Below are 20,612 nucleotides of genomic sequence, written 5' to 3'. Positions count from 1 at the left end.
TTTAAGTGTAATACTACTAAGCAACTTTTTTTCCAACCTAATTTCCAGCTTAAAGTGATGTAATGTATTCCCCCACGTGTTTTAATTAAGCGAGGACGAATTCATCATTGAGAACGTGGGCTCCATTGGCACCCTGGAACGATTGCGTGTAGGCCATGACAATAGTGGTCTGGCCCCTGGCTGGTATCTGCTCTCAGTGACTGTGGAGGAAATGACATCTGGACAGAAGAGTGAAATGAGAGTAGACAGATGGTTTGCCAAGGACGAGGATGACAAGATGATTATGAGAGATATCTACTGCGGAGAAGGTTTCCAACAAGATACGACAGCAGGAGGTATGGACATGTTGCTAATGTTCTCAAATCTGGAAAGTACTACAAAAAAGTATTGCAAAGTTTTTTTGACATTTAATATTTGAAAAAAAGTGTGCTTCTCTACTATGCGATAGCATTTATTCGGAAACGCAGAAAAGTTGTTTGCTGTTCTAGTAGCACAGAAAGCTTCGATGGCAGAATTGTTTGTTTTCGTTTCGTTGTCTACACAAGCAAAGCTTGTGTGATAGTATGAACTCTTTTTTCCAACCAAGTCGCAAATATTAGTGTTCATTTTGAAATTGTTCTTTTATTGCAGTATATGCATAAGATCAATAACCAGCTATTAAGTACAGCCAGTAGCGTTATCGGTCACTAGTTTTGTTTGTGTATGCGAAGTGCAACTTGGCCTCTGCGTGAAAGGAAGAGTGTTCGTAAAGTGTGTTTTCAAGCACAGGAAGTATCAGGTCCTTTTGATGACCATCCGTTGGTATTACGAATAAATTCAACGGTGAAACGACTAGATACTTATTTAAATTGCGATTGTCGAGTATTTGCTCTAAATTGGTCTAAAAACCAAAAAAATTTCTGCCCGTTTTTATTGCAGCTCGAATGATAATTCTTTAAAATGATTTCTCACCCGATGCAAATTTTTTGAAACTGTATTTGTGTAGCTACAAAAACATCCGATTCTCAAATTAATGCAGATGCTAATTTTGCTTCCAATCTGTGACCTGCAAGTTGTTTTAGGGTCTCCATTCGAAATATCAGTGTACACTGGTGATATCATGTATGCGGGAACGAACGCTGGAGTGTACGTTGTGATGCACGGGCAGAAGGAAACTAAAAACGATAGTGGAGAGACAAGGACCATGGACATCTCTAGTGGAAAGGTACAGTGGTGAAGTTAAAGTAGTTTTGTTCTATTGGACTGAACCATGGTATTGCAAACGTTCATATGAAGTTCAAAAAAATGTATAAAAAACATGAATACAAAAAGTAAAATGAAGACTACCCGTTAAAAATGGAACTCATTTGTCAAGCATAGCGCTCCTACGTCTTGTGGTAACATTAAGTCATCATGGGCCTAAGAAAGACAATTTTGGAAGGTCTGGAGAAAGCTTGTATACTTTTGGAATTGTTGCTGATTGCTTTGTCTGATGTAGCTTTGGTTGAGTGGCGGCAGCTTCGAGCGTGGAAAGACAGATCTGATTCGAGTGGAATCGCAGGTGGAGTTGAGTCCCCTGACTAGACTGACAGTGGGCCACGACAACAGTGGAGTGGGTGCCGGCTGGTTCCTGTCTAAGGTGCTTGTGTTCTGTCCCGAGACAGGACTGGAACAGCACTTTGTGTGTGATCAGTGGCTGAGTGATTCAATGGGCGATAAACTGGTGGAGCGGGAACTGACAGAGAGGGTGTCGTGGAGAAAAACCAGGCCTAAAAGTTAGTGAATGTCTCGACCATCAACTATGGACAAGTTGAAAGTTGATACAAGTTTATAAAATTGAAAGTTGATACAAAAATAATAAGGATTAACAGGATCTATACTGCATCAGGAGTAGCTATACGGGCTCTTCAGCTCAACAAGGAGCATGCCAGAAAACCGCTGTAAAATAGAGAAGAATTTAGTTTGAGCATGCATACTATTCTTAGATCCAAATGTATACTGACACATTTTTATCCCTTATTACACTACAATAGCGTCAGCTTAGTGTATTATTAAGAACCTCCTTTTTTAATCGCAAATGTTGTTGCCACTTTTGGGGCACCTTTGCAGCTTTATGATAGCATATGCTTTGACATTCGAAAAGTAATAAGTTAACACAGTTGGTGCATTTTAAATTCATCAAATGAAACTAAAAAAGCTATTTGTTTTGAACAACATAATCATACTAACTTGATTTCAGAAATTTTCAAACTCAATATATCTGGCCATTTTTTAAAATGCTTAAATTATACATAATGTGGCTTTATGCTTTCCGATTTTTGCATGCAAACTTAGTGTGGATGCCTTCAGTCTGTTAAATTCCAAATTATTACTTAAAAATTTGTGTCTATTTGTATTTTGTGCCACTTTCGCTGAATTGCTTTGGCAATTTAGTAGCATATGTAGCTGCTTTATTTGTGACTAGTGTTTTTCGATGGTTAAGCTTGCTTGGTTAGTGGGTGAGACTCAAAATCTCTATATTGCAGTAGACCGCAAATCGATTATCAGACCTATTTCAAAGCTATTTCAAAGCTTATTTTTATTTTTTCTTATTGCACTTTTCTAAAGCTGCTTTTTGCCGTGATCTGGCTATTGTTTGCGATGCGAAGCTTCGCTTTTGTGTTATACATGCCGAGTGTAGTGTGATATTACGATGTAATTTTTTTCGAAGCTAAGTCGCAAATAAAAGTGCTACTTTTGGAGACACTTTTGAAAGTGCTACCTTTGTGATACTTGAAGATGCTTTTTTGGTGGCTCTACTTAATCATACGGTTTTTCTGATAACGCTAAAAAAGAACGTGAACAAAAAATAAAGTCAATTTGTTCCCATAAAGTCAGTTTTTACTTCAATGACCTCAGTTATAGACATTTAACAGTCAAATTGGGAGTTCTTTTCCCTTTCACTGGGGATAATTTCCTCAAATTGTGTTTATTTTCAATAAGTGTCTATCATAAAATATGCTTGAATTTGAAAATGCGTTATGATGATAGTTTTTTATTTAAAAGTGGAAAATTGAGAAATAATCACAATTTATTTGTTTTTTTTTCTCTCTGTTGAGTATCTATCTGTTGGCTATATTTGAACTTGAAATCGTTCTGTCGAAGTTCAAATTTAAAAATTGTAGCTCCGTTGAGTTATGTGTTTATATGCATGTGTATACCTTGTGTAGAGATTGCGTGGAATGTGCTCGTGAAAACAAGAGATCAAGTGGGCGCCGGAACAAGCGCCAGGGTATATATCCAGATCTACGGCGATAAGGGCAAATCGGAAGAGTGTCACTTGACCAGTGAGAAAGTAGGAGCACTTGAGAAGACCCACACGTTCAACATGGGTGCGGTAGATAGATTCAAGGCCACTCTTCTCGATGTGGGCACCATCAGCAAACTGCGAATCTGGCACGACAACTCTGGATTCTTCCCTGGCTGGCTACTTGAAAAGGCATGTTGCATATTCTTTCGCAGTTTATTCTGGCGCGTTAGCAAAATGAACAAAATTGATTTTCGCATTGAGTGCATATTCAATAACCAGGTCTGGGAGAACGATAGCACGTTAAGTTTTATAGGCTCCTTCGGCGCGAGTTAGGGCTGGTGGGGTCAGATTAGATCTTTTTTCAAAATTCAACGATGAGCGTGTATTCGAATGCTGCAAATCCAAATGTTCCTAAATACTAGATCTTCAATACAAAAGTGCCTGTTTTCAGAAGCGCTGTCCTTCGGCATTCGGCAAACTAGGTCTGCGCGTAGATTATATTTGACTGTTCAGATGTGCCTTCTTTCATCGAAGACGTTCAAAGTATGTGTGTTGTAGGTTGAGCTGGTGAGCGTGATCAAGCCGAAAGACAAGTATGTGTTCAAGTGCGACAAATGGCTGAGTGTGGACGAGGACCACCACGAGATTGTGAGGGAGTTACCTGCTACAGGTCCTCTAGCGCCCTCTGTCCCGCTGCCAGGTAAGTGCACTTCATAATCATCATTGCTTCGAACATTGTTTGATTTACTATTACAAATTAATGTATTAAAACAGATTTTTTGTCGATTGTTGTTTCATCTTGTGCAAAAAATAGTTTTGGTGTCTTTATTTTGGATATTTTCAAGTGATTTTGTACAAACTGACAATTCGCACCGGAAGCAAGGGGGGCTCGGGAACGGACGCCAATGTGTTCGTAACTCTGTTTGGATCCAAAGGAGATTCGGGTACCAGGAAAGTGCGCCATTCCGATCAACACATCAACAAATTCGAATCAGGATCAGTAAGTCTTTTGGACTTTTGTACAGTTCTTTGTAATAACTTCACAGAAACTTTTTTAAATTAAAACTACCTTTTGTTGTTGACAGCATGAAAAGGTGTGTACAATAATGAATCATTCAGTGTCGTAGTTAAAACTTTGATTTTGCTAAGTGCATAGATAAATAGATAGATCGATAGATAGATATATAGATATATTTTGCGTGATGTAAGTTCTATGTTATACGTTTTTCGTCGGCTTGAAAGCTCGTTTTTTTTTGTGTTGGCTTAGTCCCATCGTATTGCGTTGATTGAAAGGCAAAACGTTTCTTATGCCTGCGTATGTCAGTTTTGTAAATTTAAAGCTATTCTGCTGTGTTTTAGTCTGATCGAGTTGATAAGAGCGCTAGATTTTTTCCTATGTCTTTTTTTTCAAAAGTGTTCAATCGTTTGAAAACGTTTTTTTTCCCGTTCATTGAATTCGGATGTTTTATTTTTTTTCCTCGCAAAATTAGATGCCATAATTAAAAATCGGAATCGGTAGAGTTGTATATCATATTAAAGCCCTTGTAGTAGTGATTTGAAAGACATTTTTACACAAGCAAAGCTTATGTGATAGTATGAACTCTTTTTTTTCCAACCTAAGTCGCAAATATTGTTGCGACGCAAATATTGTTGCGGCAAAAGTGTTCATTTTGAAAGTGTTCATTTCGATCAATATCCAGCTATCAAGTACAGCCAATGCTTAGGATATTAACACACACTACTATATTACAAATAGCACTTTAGCTTCAGGATATCATAGATCTGTAGCGTAGAGGTAGGGAAGGAGACCTGCAACAAAATAAGAGGGTTTAAACCTGGGCAGGGCCGGATATTTTAAACGAACTTTTTCGTAAACTAGTTAAAATGCGTCAGCTCTATAAAGTGAGGCATATTATTTGGTAAAATGTCTTTTTTTTTAGTTTTTTTTTTCAAATTGACTGGTACTGCTAATGCGTCATAATTGGCTTTCGTCACTTAGCAATTACGTAGACTCATAAGTGATTGGTCATATTTTTGCCTGTCTATGCGAAAAGCAACTTCGCCGCTGTGTCAAAAGTTTGTCTTAATTTCGAGAAAAAAAATTAGTTTTCGAGTTAAAACCTAATTTGAAGTGAGTAAAGCGATCGAGTTAGTATCGGTTGTTATAAAGTTTACTTTTTTAGGCTAAAACCGTTTAACAAAACAAACTTGAGTGGAAACTTCTTTTAGTGCTTCCTGTCAGTGTTCTTTTTTAAAAAATCTATTAAGTTTGTTTCGGTTTTTTGTTTCATTTTAGTTTTTGAAGAAAACAATTGTATCAGACAGCTGTTGTATCGCCTAATTTATCAGCTTTTTAAAGTTTGTATAGTTTTTTCACCACAGCTCGCATAGGAAACGACACTAGTTAGAAAAACAACAAAAAATAAGTGAAAAAACGTTAGGTTCGAAAGCATTTCAATTTTTAGATTCAGCAGAAGTAAAAGACCGATTGATCCAGTTTGCACTAATTGGCCTACTTTTTGTGAGATCAGTGTTAATCATAAAATTTTGTTGAAATTACAGTGCTTCAAATGATATATGTTTTCGAATCTTGAAAATTTCAAAAAGTCAACAAATTTTTTTCTGTTTTACTTGAGTTCATTGACAACTTTCCAACTGTTCATTCGCTATGTTTTAGTCTTTCGTATTTTTAGCAATTTGTAATCTTTTAAGTTGAGTGTCTGGCGTAAATACGTTGATCTTAATTGTCCTAATCAAATGTAATTTTTCCTGAGACTCTTGGTGATAGTTGATATCCAATTTTTAAACGGAAAGATCAATTTCATAGCACTGAGTTTCCTTTTTTCTGTTATTAAGAGTCAGTCAACATCGTTCAGACTTTTATATTGGTTGCGATGTTTTTTTCCAGGAAAGTTTTTTTTTTCAGGCTCAATTTTCCTTTTTCAGGGTTTGACAAAAGTGTACAGGTCACGAAAAAGTGATCGACTTCTAGATAAATAGATAGATCGATAGATAGATATATAGATATATTTTGCGTGATGTAAGTTCTATGTTATACGTTTTTCGTCGGCTTGAAAGCTCTTTTTTTTTTGTGTTGGCTTAGTCCCATCGTATTGCGTTGATTGAAAGGCAAAACGTTTCTTATGCCTGCGTATGTCAGTTTTGTAAATTTAAAGCTATTCTGCTGTGTTTTAGTCTGATCGAGTTGATAAGAGCGCTAGATTTTTTCCTATGTCTTTTTTTTTTCAAAAGTGTTCAATCGTTTGAAAACGTTTTTTTTCCCGTTCATTGAATTCGGATGTTTTATTTTTTTTTCCTCGCAAAATTAGATGCCATAATTAAAAATCGGAATCGGTAGAGTTGTATATCATATTAAAGCCCTTGTAGTAGTGATTTGAAAGACATTTTTACACAAGCAAAGCTTATGTGATAGTATGAACTCTTTTTTTTCCAACCTAAGTCGCAAATATTGTTGCGACGCAAATATTGTTGCGGCAAAAGTGTTCATTTTGAAAGTGTTCATTTCGATCAATATCCAGCTATCAAGTACAGCCAATGCTAAGGATATTAACACACACTACTATATTACAAATAGCACTTTAGCTTCAGGATATCATAGATCTGTAGCGTAGAGGTAGGGAAGGAGACCTGCAACAAAATAAGAGGGTTTAAACCTGGGCAGGGCCGGATATTTTAAACGAACTTTTTCGTAAACTAGTTAAAATGCGTCAGCTCTATAAAGTGAGGCATATTATTTGGTAAAATGTCTTTTTTTTTAGTTTTTTTTTTCAAATTGACTGGTACTGCTAATGCGTCATAATTGGCTTTCGTCACTTAGCAATTACGTAGACTCATAAGTGATTGGTCATATTTTTGCCTGTCTATGCGAAAAGCAACTTCGCCGCTGTGTCAAAAGTTTGTCTTAATTTCGAGAAAAAAAATTAGTTTTCGAGTTAAAACCTAATTTGAAGTGAGTAAAGCGATCGAGTTAGTATCGGTTGTTATAAAGTTTACTTTTTTAGGCTAAAACCGTTTAACAAAACAAACTTGAGTGGAAACTTCTTTTAGTGCTTCCTGTCAGTGTTCTTTTTTAAAAAATCTATTAAGTTTGTTTCGGTTTTTTGTTTCATTTTAGTTTTTGAAGAAAACAATTGTATCAGACAGCTGTTGTATCGCCTAATTTATCAGCTTTTTAAAGTTTGTATAGTTTTTTCACCACAGCTCGCATAGGAAACGACACTAGTTAGAAAAACAACAAAAAATAAGTGAAAAAACGTTAGGTTCGAAAGCATTTCAATTTTTAGATTCAGCAGAAGTAAAAGACCGATTGATCCAGTTTGCACTAATTGGCCTACTTTTTGTGAGATCAGTGTTAATCATAAAATTTTGTTGAAATTACAGTGCTTCAAATGATATATGTTTTCGAATCTTGAAAATTTCAAAAAGTCAACAAATTTTTTTCTGTTTTACTTGAGTTCATTGACAACTTTCCAACTGTTCATTCGCTATGTTTTAGTCTTTCGTATTTTTAGCAATTTGTAATCTTTTAAGTTGAGTGTCTGGCGTAAATACGTTGATCTTAATTGTCCTAATCAAATGTAATTTTTCCTGAGACTCTTGGTGATAGTTGATATCCAATTTTTAAACGGAAAGATCAATTTCATAGCACTGAGTTTCCTTTTTTCTGTTATTAAGAGTCAGTCAACATCGTTCAGACTTTTATATTGGTTGCGATGTTTTTTTCCAGGAAAGTTTTTTTTTCAGGCTCAATTTTCCTTTTTCAGGGTTTGACAAAAGTGTACAGGTCACGAAAAAGTGATCGACTTCTAGTTTCGAAAGTGGAGTTCAGTTTTCGGATTTCCGAGCCGAACAAAAATTTTTAACTTATTGATCCAGTATCTCAAATTGGGTTATTTTGATCAAAAAAGTGCCAATCATAAGTTTTTCTTTGAAGTTCGAAAGTTGGTTTTTTTTTTCAAAAACAAGTCAGTATTTTTTTTCTTGCGTTCATGACTCTTTTCAGCTGGCTGTTGGTTTATGTTTTTTTTTCACAGGTTTTGTCTGAGTGTTGTATCATAGTGCATGGCTTAAAAAAGTTGATATGATCGTCCGTCGCATTTAAATTTGTTATTTTCATGCGAGTATTATTAGATTTGTACATTCATCGCGATAGGGTACTAGACATTTTCCTGCTGAAAGTTTTGCCCACACAAATTAGCCGTGAAAATGGTACATGTTGTTGCCATAAATATAAATTCAATGAACTTTTCATTGCTTGAACTTTAAAGCTTTTTCTGCTTTATAAGTATTTCTCCAACTGTCTGTGTACTGTGTTTTTTTGGCATAGGCGGAGGAATGTATTGTGGAGTGTGTAGACCTTGGCCAGTTAAATAAAGTGCGTATTGAACACGACAATAAAAATCTAGGCGCTGGATGGTTTTTGGACTCCGTCTCAGTCCAGCCTATCTCTCCCTCCTACTCTCCCAGTTCTGGATCATCTACTACTATTTTGTTCCCCTGTCACAGGTCAGTTTAGACTGTTTTCTTCAATGTCAAAACTGTCTGCAAACATGTGAGCTGACACTACTGGCGAAGTTTTTATTGTTTCCATCTATGCAGGAGTTAGAAAGAAAGCTAGAGTTCGGGCTCACTTGGGGAACAATTTAAGCTACCATAATGAAGTGATTAAGACCATTTATCCACGGGGGAAAGGACCAACACAAGAGCTGTACAGCTCATCACGGCGAACCACTGTTGTGCCCCTGTTTAAGAACTACATGCAATTTTTTTGGTTATATATATATTTTTTTTGGGCTGGGTAATGTTGCTTCACCCTCAACAACGAGCACGGATCATGGTGGGCCTCGAACATCCGACCTTTCGATTGAGAGGCGGAGACGTAACCACTTCACCACCGCTCCCCAAGTGATAACATAATGATTACTTTTGATAAATGTAGTGTATTCTTTTATTTAGATCGCTTATTTTTCTGGAAATTAATAAAATTTGCTGCAGCTGTTTTCATTATGGCTGTTTGTTTTTTTTTTTGGTTGAAACTGGTTGAAAAAAAATTATTCAGTTTATTAACGGTCAGGTTCAGAAAAGTCAGTTTATTAACGGTTTTTCATAGTGTATGTTGATTAGGTGTCTGATTTTATTGTGCGCTTATATACGTGGCTGGCACAAGGTATAGATTTTTTATGCTTAATAATGTTTATTTGCTACGTGAATCAGATGGCTCGCCACTGATGAAGACGATGGACAATGTGTGAGGGAGCTGTACCCCGAAGGAGTGTCGCCCCTCACTGAGGAATGCCAGTACATTGTGAGCGTGAAGACAGGGACAGTGTTAATGGCGGGAACAGACGCCACTGTTTTCATTCATATCTTCGGCGAAGATGGTGACACCGGCAAACTGTTTCTCAGAAACAGTCGCTCCAACGTAAACAAGTTCGAACAGGGAAACACTGACATCTTCTATTTAACAAGTGCCAACATTGGAAAGGTACTTGCACAAATAAAGGCTAATTCTACACAGTATTTAAAATTAGAAATTGATTTCTATTCAGTTCTTGGAAAAATTGAAGTTCGCGATAAAAGCTGCTTACTTGTCTTGCGGTGTCTCTGAGTAAAATCAGGCTAGTAAGGGCTCAATACTGCCAAAAAGTAACTTCTAAAAACGTCGAATAAAAGTTTGTCATATATGCTCAAGTCTCTTTGTTGATGCCACTGTTGACTGACTTTTTAATCTGTATAATTTTTCATTCAAATTAAAAGTGCCTCATTTTTCTGAGCTTTCTCATCTTGCAGCCTTTTTTGGACGTTTTTCTCTCCTTATTCAGATACTATACGGCATCTGGTTTTTATGATTATTTTTTGAGACGCTTTGGTAAATTTTTGCTCTTTTCGCAAAAATTTTAGTTTTTCCTGCGAAATTCTGTCGATTTTCAAAAAAGAGGTTTCAATGGAAAAATCGGCATCTCGCCTGTCTCTGCATACTACACTAGTCTCTGCTTACTTTGCTCGACGTTCTAAGGTCTTCAAAAATTTCAGTGGGAGTCTTAAACTCATTTTTTGGATTATTTTTTCAGGTTTTCGAAATCTACCCCGCGAAATCTGAGTTTAAGAGATGAATCGAAAGAAGATGTTATGGGGATCAATTATTACTAAGCTGCCACTCCCTTATTTTTATAGAAAAGGAATTAAAATTTTAGAAAATGTACGAATTTTGATAGTTGAATCGTTTCTAGGACACCTCTTCTTTTTCTCGAAATCTATCTTGCAAAATCATAGGTTTAAAGGTTTATCGCAAAAACCATCTAGGAGCTAGGAATCTTCATTGCGTAAATGGTTAGTTTGAAATTTTTGTAATAGCAAAGGTATGGCCATTTGGAGTTTTGAACGTTTTTTTGAAAAGTTCGACTTTTCTCAAAAACTGCTCTGCCAAATCTGATGTTAAGGGTTTGATTGAAAGAAAGGTTTGTGAATCTTTTTTGCACAAGTGGTCGCCCTAATTTCCTGATGAAAAACGAATTATCCCCTTAGAAAAATACAATTTTGAGTTTTGTTCAAAGTTTTTGACTTTTTTTGTTTTAGAAAACTACACGGCAAATTTAAGATTAAGTTTTCAATCGAAATAACAGGTGAGAAGAGTTTTCTCTGCATAGCAACTAAGTCCATCTGTTTAGAAAGGAAATGTTGAATATACAAAAATCAAGTTTTAAATGTTGACCGTTTTTCGGAATTTTTTTGAGTTATTCGAAAACTACTCTGCCAAATCTAAGGTTAAGGGTTTAATCGAAAAATCATGGGCTAGGAACTGTCTTATCATAGTGACTACGTCCGAATTATTGTAGAAAACAATGTTGGATTTAGCAATTTTTTTTTCTTTTAAGTTAAACCTTTCGTATTGGAACATTTTAAAATCATTATTAAATGGGCACTTCCAGCTTTAGCTGGGCCTCTAGTGATCAACTATTGTGAAACAGCAATGGCGCAGATGCTAAGAAGTGCGACGTTGAATCTGGAGGTCGATGGTTTGATTCCGGTATATAACGGAATCTCTGATTTCTCTTTCTCCTTTTTTCCTTTGTTGACCTTTTAAGAGCTAATTTTTGTCGGTTTTATCGTTTGTATTGGCTTCACTGTGTCAATTCTCAAACTGTCGATTCCATTTTCATCATAATTTGGACTGCAAATAACATCACTAGTAACGTCAGGTTTTCAAGTTGTAGATTATTGTCTGGTCTCGTGGTACGTTGCTGCCTCAAGGTGTGAGATCCTAGAATATCCATACAGGTTGTTCTGGCTGGGTTGCCTCTGTTTTCGTTGTCCATCTCTGTTGGAATAGAAGTGTTTGCATTCTTTTTAAGTATCTATCTCTTTATACTTGCGAAAGCAAGCGTTTTTTAATCGGGAACTAGGCTTTTTTCCGTAAACAATTTTCACAAATTTTCAACTTGATTTATTATTAATAGTAATGAACGTAGTGATGACTTATATAGTCTTGCTGATTTTTTTGTTTTTTTTTTCAGGAAAAAAGTCTTAAAATTCGTTCACGCTCAATTTTGATTTTTTGCGGTTTGACTTGTGATTTTTATTTAAGTTAAGTGCATTGACATTGTTTAAAGGCAGGCAAACTCCACTATCGAACAGCAAAAGTGTAAAGGTCACCAAAAACGTGATCGACTTCTGATTTTGAGTTTAATTATCAGATTTCTCGAAATAAAATATTTACCTATTGATCCAGTTTTCTCAAATTGAGTTAATTTTAACAAAATGTGTTCTTTATAAATTGTTGTACAGATTGAAAGGGCTTTAAGGCCATCTATTTTTTCTTCGAAATTAAAAAAAAAATTTCAGTTTCCTTGTGTTCTAGACTTTTTTCCAAGTGTTAGTTGGCTATGGTTGAATCTTAACAACTTTCAGGTTCTTTCGCACTTGGCCTACAGGTAACGGCGTTTTGTTTGCACCATATGGTCTGGCGTTCGAATCCAGGCCGGACTTTGTTTTTTCAATAAATGTGCAATTGAAAAAAAATCCCTTAAAAATTGATTTGCTGGGCTTTCATTTATCTGTTCAAGTTTTGTCGGCTTAGCAGTCACATCACGGATTTTTTTTTCGTTGTAAGCAAATGTCTTGTTAGCTACAAATGTTGTTCATTGTAATTTTAGAGGGGACTGGAAACTTTATTTTTTCAACTGTTTTGTTTGGGATGTTTGCCTAGAAATCATGTTAGTTATAAATAGATAAAAATGTTTAGACAAAATTTTTTTAATGTTTTTTTGAGACGCTTTGACTACGCCCAAATTTTTTTGACACAAAAAGATGAGTTTTTTCGCGAACTACCACCCAATCAAAAGTACAGGTTCGTTGAATCTCTTCTGCACAAGCGTATGTGCTCAATTTTTTTGAAACAAAAAGCTATAATTCTGGGAAATGTCAAATTTTTGATTAGTTGAACGTTTTTCGGAGTTTTCTTGGTATCGAAACTGAAATAGAAACTTTTCGGACTTTTCCCGATTTCAAAGTTGCTTAATCAAAACAACTTGTTGATGAAAGCCTACCTTTTTAATTGCCTACGCCCAATTTTTTCTAAAGAAAAAAGTTATGATCTTCAAAGAAGTCAAAGTTGTGAAACATTGACCGTTTTTTGGACTCCTTTTGTCTTAACTCTAAAAATACCGTGCCAATTATCAAGTTAAGTGTTCAATCGAGAAACCAGATTTTGGTAATCTATTCTAATTCAGCGGTCACGAACTGCTTCTTGCAGAAAAAAGATAGGGAATTCGGGAAGTCAAGATTTTAGTTTTTGACCGTTTTTTAAAAACGTTTTGAATTTTTTTTTTATAAATTACCCTTAAAAATCTGAGATAAAAAGTTCAATCGAAAAAAAAAACGGCTGTGAGAATTTTTCATGACGAAGTGGCTAAGACCTAAAAACTTCCGTTCTACTTACTTATTTTAGTAGACAAACAACTAAGGTTTTGGGAAAAGTCCAATTTTTGAAATAACGCATTTCGTCCCGCATCAGTAGAACAAATTACTAAAATATCAAATTGGTACCTCCAGTTTTAACTGGGCCCCCAGTTATCTTTCATCGAGACGAGAAACTTTTAATTCACCTAGTTTTTTTCAACATTTTTCTTTCTTTTTTGACTTGTTTTTTTTTCTTATCGCAAGTGGTGCTAAGCTCCGCTTCGCCTCTGTATCCAATTGTGCGTTCTTAGCCAGCAATGGAAGCTCGCTGTTGTAGCAATTGAGGGTTGGTGGCTGGTGTGTTATTTTCTGTATATGTCGATGAAGCTTAGTTCATTTTGGTTTGAACTACAGATACAGAAGGTGCGTTTGGGCCATGACGAAGCAGAAACGGGAAGTGGGTGGTTCGTGGACAAGCTGGACATAGATGTGCCCACAAGGGGCGAACAGTACACGTTCAGTATCAACAGATGGCTGGACAGGCAGGAAGATGATGGCCGCACAGAGCTGGAACTCGAACCTACTCAAGTGCAAAACACACAACCAAGTCAGTATTCGTGACTCGTACATTTTTGATACTAGTGAAGAGTATTTTTTGTTGTGATGCCACTTCTTCTATACCGAAATAATATTTGGGCGCAGACTAGCCTGTCTTGATACAACTGATTTGAATTGAGATTTTAACCTATTTTTTTGAAGCGGGCATTTCTGTGACGGTTTTAAAGAATTTGATGAGTCTAGATTTAAAGTATCGATAGCTAAAGCTTTCAATTACGATATTCCATTATCTACATTTGCGCGTTTTTGGAATTTTTTTGGATATTTTCTTCAAACACTTTTAGTTCCGGCCATTAAAAATGGGAAGGAAATTCGTATTCGAGTGTCTTTGTTTTTTTTTCTACGCAAAATCAGGTACCACAAAAAACATCGGAATGGTTCGAGTGATATATCATATTAAAGTCGTGATCCGAATGACATTGAGGCAAATTTTTGAGTCGTGAAAAATTGGCCTAAAACATATGATTTTAAGTTCGATTTCGAGCGAGTGAAGCGATATAGTAACGTTCATTATGAGAATTTAGATTTTTCTGAAAATTTTAGGCTGAAAAAACTTGATTTTTCAAAAAAAAAGTTTTGGAAGCTTCTTCAATCAGCGCTTTTTGGCAATAAAGGTTTTCTCAAAAAAGAAAACACCTATTTACGTTTTATGGTTGTAGTCGGAACATTGTGTGTTACTTGCACAGCAACCCGCTATCCTTTCCCATTGTTTCTGGAATATGTTTTACTGATAGATGTAGTTATTTTTTGTTCAGAAGTGCCTTTTGATGTGGTCGTTAAGACTTCGAAAATGGATGGCGTAGAGTGTGGAACTGAGTGTAGTCCTTATTTGGTCATCTATGGGTCCAATGGACTGAAGTCGAGGCCACTCAGAATGGAAAACAGGACTGGTAACTTTGAAGCTGGTGAAACGTCTCGATTCAAGGTTAGCACATTCTAATAATTACTTGAATTTTTTTCCTTGAACTTCAATTCAATTTCATTTCCTAAAGAGCAGACAAATTACGCTTTCCAATCATGAAAGCGAAAATAGTGCGACAAATGTGAATATTTTTTGTTACCTATAAACCCAATTTTTTCGTATCAGATTGGTTTTTGATGAAAAAGGTATCATTAAGAAAAATTCAAAATAATATTTTATTCCCAAGAGTAAAATCAATTTTTTGTTACTTCTCTATTTTCCTTGTTCATTGACACTTTTTTTACACGCGAGATAAGTGTTATATTACGAATCTGATGTGTTCCAGCCAAACTCTCAAAGAAAAGTGCTCATTTTGTAGCTGCTTTATTGGTGGCTAGTCAGTATTTAAGAGTCATGAATGTAGTCAATGCATGTATGTATTTGTGCACTTTTTGAGTTTACTGAAAATTCATCTGCTGAAAGTTTCGTCAAATAGCACTCTCCGAATACGAATGTGAAAATGGTGCGAAAAAACTTGAACGACTTCTGGGTTCGAAAGTGGAATTTAATTTTAAGATTTTTCAGCGGAATCTAATTTTTACTTATTGGTCCAGTTTTCTCAAATTGAGTTAATTTAATCAAAATAGCGTTAATGAAAACTTTGTCTTGAAATTCAAAGAGATTTAAGGCCAAATATTTTTACTTTAAAATTAAAATTCGAAATAAGTATCAATATATTTTGCGATTTTTTTAAAATGAATAATTTCTTACACAATTGTGGTTGATAGTTTCCAGTTTCTATTCTTCAAGTTTTCTCAAATTCGAATATTAAAGTTTTTCCATTGATCCTAAGTTTGTTAGCATCTAGATCACTAATTATGTTGATCCTGTGATAATTCTAACCGAATTGATTTTCTCTGGATTTGATGAATAGTTTCATTTTTAAGGTTTTCCGGTTTCTTTCAAATTTTGATGCTATGTGGTGTACTGATGCTAGTTATTTTGTCTGGTAGTTTTCTGAGTGTACTTCCTACTGTTTAGTTCTACTGTCGGGAGATTGGAGAGGTGCGCAAGATCAGAGTCTGGCTTGACGAAGACGCGGAGAGGAGGGAAGACGGAACTAACAGAGACAGAGGAAGTGTTGATCTCTCATGGCACATAGAGAAAGTCAGTCTACTCAGCTTTAACAGTTTTTTTTTTACTTCAGCTAACATCGTTGCTAGTAAAATCGGATTTGGTGAATAAAAGTGTATTTGGTGATTATAACAGAAATAATGAAACATTCAAACATGAGTGATTACATGCATCAGAATAGTGTGAATCACGTATATAAAAAACCATCTGAATCAGGTGCAAAAGTAAACCCGAAATCTGCAAAGTATTGAAATAATGGGAGAGGGGGGCTGTTCTCCTGACATAACGATGGAATGTAGATCATTTCCAACCAATAAAATCTAAAATCAATTTTGGGGGAGATAGGTTATTTGATTATTAGGGATTTTTTCAGACAATCGCAATTCATTCTTTTGCGCGCTCAAGTTTTCCGTTTATCTTCTAAGGGTAATCGTTCTCTTGGTTAGTTTAGCGAAGAGACAGCTCGCATGGCCAATTTGGAAGTGATGCTTTCTGTCCGACTTTTGGAATACTCAGATCTGCTTGACTGATATAGTTTCCTAGAAATCGATCCTTCCGCCATGAGGAATTCGCACGAATAATTAGATTCGAATAATATGAAACATGTGAACGAATCATCTGAATATGGTGAAATATGTTTAGATTACCGTAACCCGTCCCCCATTGGGCGAAGAGGAAGGCGGAGAAAATGCGAGAAAAAAAGAAGGCGCGGATAGGGAAGGGCGGGGAGTGTTGAGCAGGCAGAGTTCGTCAGTGTCTGATTCCCCTATGCGAAGGAACGCGAGTGTTTCCGCTTTGAATGGCTCTTCTACAGAGGACAAAGAAAGAGACAAACGGAAGACTGGTGCCAATCAGAAGTACAGCAGTGTGTCAAAACGAAAGACGAGCACCCCGCTGCATTATTTGTTCCAATGCAAACGATGGCTGTCTCTTGACGAAGGAGACCAACAAACAGTTGCGGAATTTGCACCTGTTAAGTCCAATGGTGACTTGTTAGACCCGAATTCCTGTGAGTTTATTTCTATTTCAGTCTTCTCGATCCCAGTGCTTTTTTTTCAAAGTTGCGTGTCTTCGGCATACAGCACCCACTTCATGCAGTATTTAATCGACTCATTGGCTGGATAATATGGCTCACTGATTACTATAAGAAAAGCCGACTAAAAAGATGAACTACGCAATTAAGCAAACTTTTTAAAGTAACAATTTTTTAAGCTGTTTATTTTGTTCCTTGTGTATTGTTTTAGTTTCGCTGCAGTACGAAGTGACTGTGAATACCGGAGTTGTAGAGGGAGCATCGGCCAAAGCGGCAGTCTCCGTATGTCTCTATGGGTCACTGGGCGACACTGGCATGCGACGTGTCCGCAGACTCCCCAGGGACGAACTGGTTCAACTTGAGGCTGGAGGAGAAGGTGTCCACTTCTCCTTGCCTTCATGTGTACACCTGGGCGAGTTGAGTCATGCAGTGGTGCGTCTGGAGAGTTCGAAAGAGACTTGGTTTTTGGATTCACTGCATGTTGAAATTCTGCACAACAAACACAGAAGGTAAAAGTCAGATCTCAATAGATCCCGTTTTTTTTACAGTCTTTTATAGCCCAGATCCAGTCAATATACAGAAACATAATTTTCCACTTACGGACAAACAACAATTATCTTCTTTTGCGAGGCGAAGTAATAAGCTCAACAATCATTGCAAAATCTATGGACGATTAATCTACCCAACTGTTTATTTCTGTGCTCATGCGATGCGAGATGGAGTTTTGTTTAATGTAGCAAGTGGCTGTTACCCTGCCAGAGGTGGCTGGGACTGTCATCAGACGAGGGTCAAGTGAGTCATACCATACCCTGTCTATCGCCACAACTGGTCGAGGCAAAAGTACCCCCAAATCAGCAGCAGATATCGCCCACTGCAATTAGAGACAGTCTAGGTCTAGAGCTTCGCAGCCTAATACAGACATACACTGTGCATGTTTATACTGGATCTAAGCAAGGAGGAGGAACAAATGCCAATGTTTACATCCATCTGAATGGAGAAAAAGAGACGGGATCAGTTGCCTGGTTGAACAGCCGCGTCTGTACCAGCAGCAATTCAAATCTATTCGAGAGTGATAAGTGTGACTCTTTCGAAATACAAGCCACTGGAATTGGGTACCTAGAAGCCATCACGTGAGTATACTTCATCACTTTCTCTCTAGGTTTTTCTCTAATATTGTCCATAGTTAAGGTATCGCACGACGAGTTGATCCTTTTTGAGTTCCTAAATGTTTCAGTAATCAATGCGTTAATAGATTCGACGCGTAGAATCTTCGTGCCCTGCCTTATATCAATTAGTTTTGAATTTTTGGTGTTATTACACTTGCCAACTTTAGTGAGTGTTAGTGTGATAGTACGACTTCTTTTTTTCTAACCGAAGTCGCAAATATTGGTGCTACTATTGGTGGCACCTTTACAGCTTATTGATAACATGTGCTTTGACATTCGAATACTTATAAGTTTACACAGTTGATGCCTTTTTAATTCATCAAGTGAACCGAAAAAAGCTATTTGTTTCATACAACATAACAATAATAAAATCTCGATTTCAGAAACTTTCTAACTCAATATATCTCGCAATTTTTTGAAATGCATAATTTATACATAATGTGGCTTTATGCGTTGCAATTTATTACATGCTAAGTTGTATCTTTTTGTATTTGGTGCTACTTTTGCTGCGTCGAATTGGCACTTATTAGCATATGTCATTAAGATCATTTATCCACGAGGGATAGGACCAACATACGAGCTGTACAGCTCATCACGGCGAACCGCTGTTGTGCCCCTGCTTAAGAAGAACTACATGCAATTTTTTTGGTTATTTTTCGGTGTAGCTGTGTTATTGGTGGCTTGTTTTGGGGGATTTTAAGCATCCGTGGCTGAATGGTTAGTGCATGAGGCTCAAATTTGCTAGGTCGCAGATTGTTGCTAATTCGAGGTTTTTCTAAGCCTCGAGTTTTAACAAATTCGAGGCTTTTTTGTACTTTTTCTTATGTCACGTGATAGAGCTGCTTTTTAGTCGTGTTCTCGCAAGTAATTGCGAAGCGCAGCTTGCTTTGCCTCTGTGTCGACTATTTAAAAAGTTAACACTGTTGATGCATTTTAATTCATCCCATGGACCGAAAAAAGCTATCTGTTTCAAACAACATAAGCTATTAATTGCAAACAAGTTGCTTTTTTGTCGTGTTTTCGCTAGTGCTTGCGAAGCGCAGCTTCGCCTCTGTTATAAAATAATGTTTCTTCCCTATAAACTGCTCAATTCTTCTCACAACTACATTTTTTTCTTCAAGGATTGGTCACGACGACAGTGGTGTGGGCAGTGGCTGGTTCCTCGAGATGGTCAAAGTGGAGTGTCTTACCCTGGGTCGCATGTGGACATTCCCCTGTGGCAGATGGCTGGCCACCTCCGAAGACGACTCCCGCATCGAGCGCAAGCTTCCGAGACAAGACGCCCAATGCACACAATTCCAGCCATGTTAGTACATCTCTTCAAATCAGTTGCTAAAAGGAAGAGTCATTATAGAATTGCTTTGAAGTCATTTTCACGTGAACCATATCTAGTTAATTGATGCACTCTGTTTATGTCCATCATTTGTTAACTCATTTATTCGCTGTAATTTTGCACTATCTACGTTAATTAGGGTGTTTCAGTTAGTGCGAGTTATCATTCCTTAATTTCCTTAAATGATTTCTGTTTAAGAGTAATGAACGTAGTGAGGACTCTTATAGGTCTTGCTGATTTTTTGTTTGTTTTTTATTTTTCAGGAGAAAGTCTTATAATTTGTTTACGCTCAATTTTGATTTTTCACGGTTTGTCTTATGATTTCTTTTTAAGTTCAGTGCATTTCAATTGTTTAAAGGAAGGCAAAATCCACTATCAAACAGCAAAAACGTAAAGGTCACGAAAAACGTGATCGATTTCTGATTTCGAAAATGGAAATTAATTATCAGATATCCCAGTGAAATAAAAGTTTTGCTAATTGATCCAGTTTTCTCCAATTAGGTTAATTTTAACAAGAAATTGTCCATCATAAATTGTTCTAAAAATTCAAAGAGCTTTAGGGCCATCTATTTTTTCTTCGAAATTCAAAAGTTGAAGATTTTTGAAAAAAAAAACAAGTCAGTTTTTGTTTCAGTTTCATTGCGTTCATTACTCATTTCCAACTGTCAGTTGCCTGTGTTTTAGTGTTGCGGTTTTACATAACCATAGCGTAGTGTCATAATTACGATATCGTTTTTCCGCAACCCAAGTCGCAAAAAAAAGTGCTCATTATTTGGTGGCACTTTTGCAGCAATATCATTATATTTTGTCTACTGTTGCTGCATGGCATTATACGTTTGTATCTGGTTTATTGGTGACAAGTGTTTACACTGGCGAGCGTATTTTTTTTACTCTAGCGAGCAGCGTAGTGTATTAGTACGAACCGTCTTTTTTCTACCCTATCTCGCTATTAAAAGTGTCCATTGAAAGTGTTCATTTATTTGTGTGCCTTTTTGCTATAATCACGATCTGTAGCATCGGAATTTTCATGCATCTGTTCTCTGCTTTATTTGTGGCTAGTGGTTCTGGTTTTTAAAGCGTCCGTGGTTGAGTGGTTAGTACGTGAGGCTCATATTCTCTAGTTCGCAGATCGAATCGGAGACGAATCCGAACTTTTACTAATTGAGAATTTTTTCTAATTTTTCTCATAGCACTTTATAGAGCTCATTTTTGTCATGTTCTCGCTTTTGTTTGAGAAGAGA

General features: G+C 36.5%; 1 protein-coding gene across 3 annotated transcripts in view; it reads left to right on the top strand.

Moving 5' to 3' along the window:
• LOC134850819 (lipoxygenase homology domain-containing protein 1-like) overlaps positions 1-20,612 on the top strand; it is a 71,940-nt gene that overhangs the window by 15,774 nt on the left and 35,554 nt on the right. For 2 of the 3 annotated variants that reach the window (XM_063866627.1, XM_063866625.1), the window contains exons 10-24: positions 91-335; positions 1,062-1,204; positions 1,478-1,754; positions 3,189-3,457; positions 3,827-3,968; positions 4,114-4,268; positions 8,616-8,794; positions 9,503-9,773; positions 13,601-13,793; positions 14,560-14,729; positions 15,747-15,872; positions 16,482-16,848; positions 17,084-17,381; positions 17,610-18,002; positions 19,160-19,344. In XM_063866627.1, the coding sequence (XP_063722697.1) occupies positions 91-335; positions 1,062-1,204; positions 1,478-1,754; positions 3,189-3,457; positions 3,827-3,968; positions 4,114-4,268; positions 8,616-8,794; positions 9,503-9,773; positions 13,601-13,793; positions 14,560-14,729; positions 15,747-15,872; positions 16,482-16,848; positions 17,084-17,381; positions 17,610-18,002; positions 19,160-19,344 (3,413 nt within the window). The remainder of the gene's footprint in view (positions 1-90; positions 336-1,061; positions 1,205-1,477; positions 1,755-3,188; positions 3,458-3,826; positions 3,969-4,113; positions 4,269-8,615; positions 8,795-9,502; positions 9,774-13,600; positions 13,794-14,559; positions 14,730-15,746; positions 15,873-16,481; positions 16,849-17,083; positions 17,382-17,609; positions 18,003-19,159; positions 19,345-20,612) is intronic. The other variant, XM_063866626.1, reaches the window with a different exon arrangement.

Source organism: Symsagittifera roscoffensis, chromosome 1, assembly GCF_963678635.1.
Source record: "Symsagittifera roscoffensis chromosome 1, txSymRosc1.1, whole genome shotgun sequence".
NCBI classification, from domain to species: domain Eukaryota; kingdom Metazoa; phylum Xenacoelomorpha; order Acoela; family Convolutidae; genus Symsagittifera; species Symsagittifera roscoffensis.
This window is presented reverse-complemented; position numbering and strand designations above follow the sequence as displayed.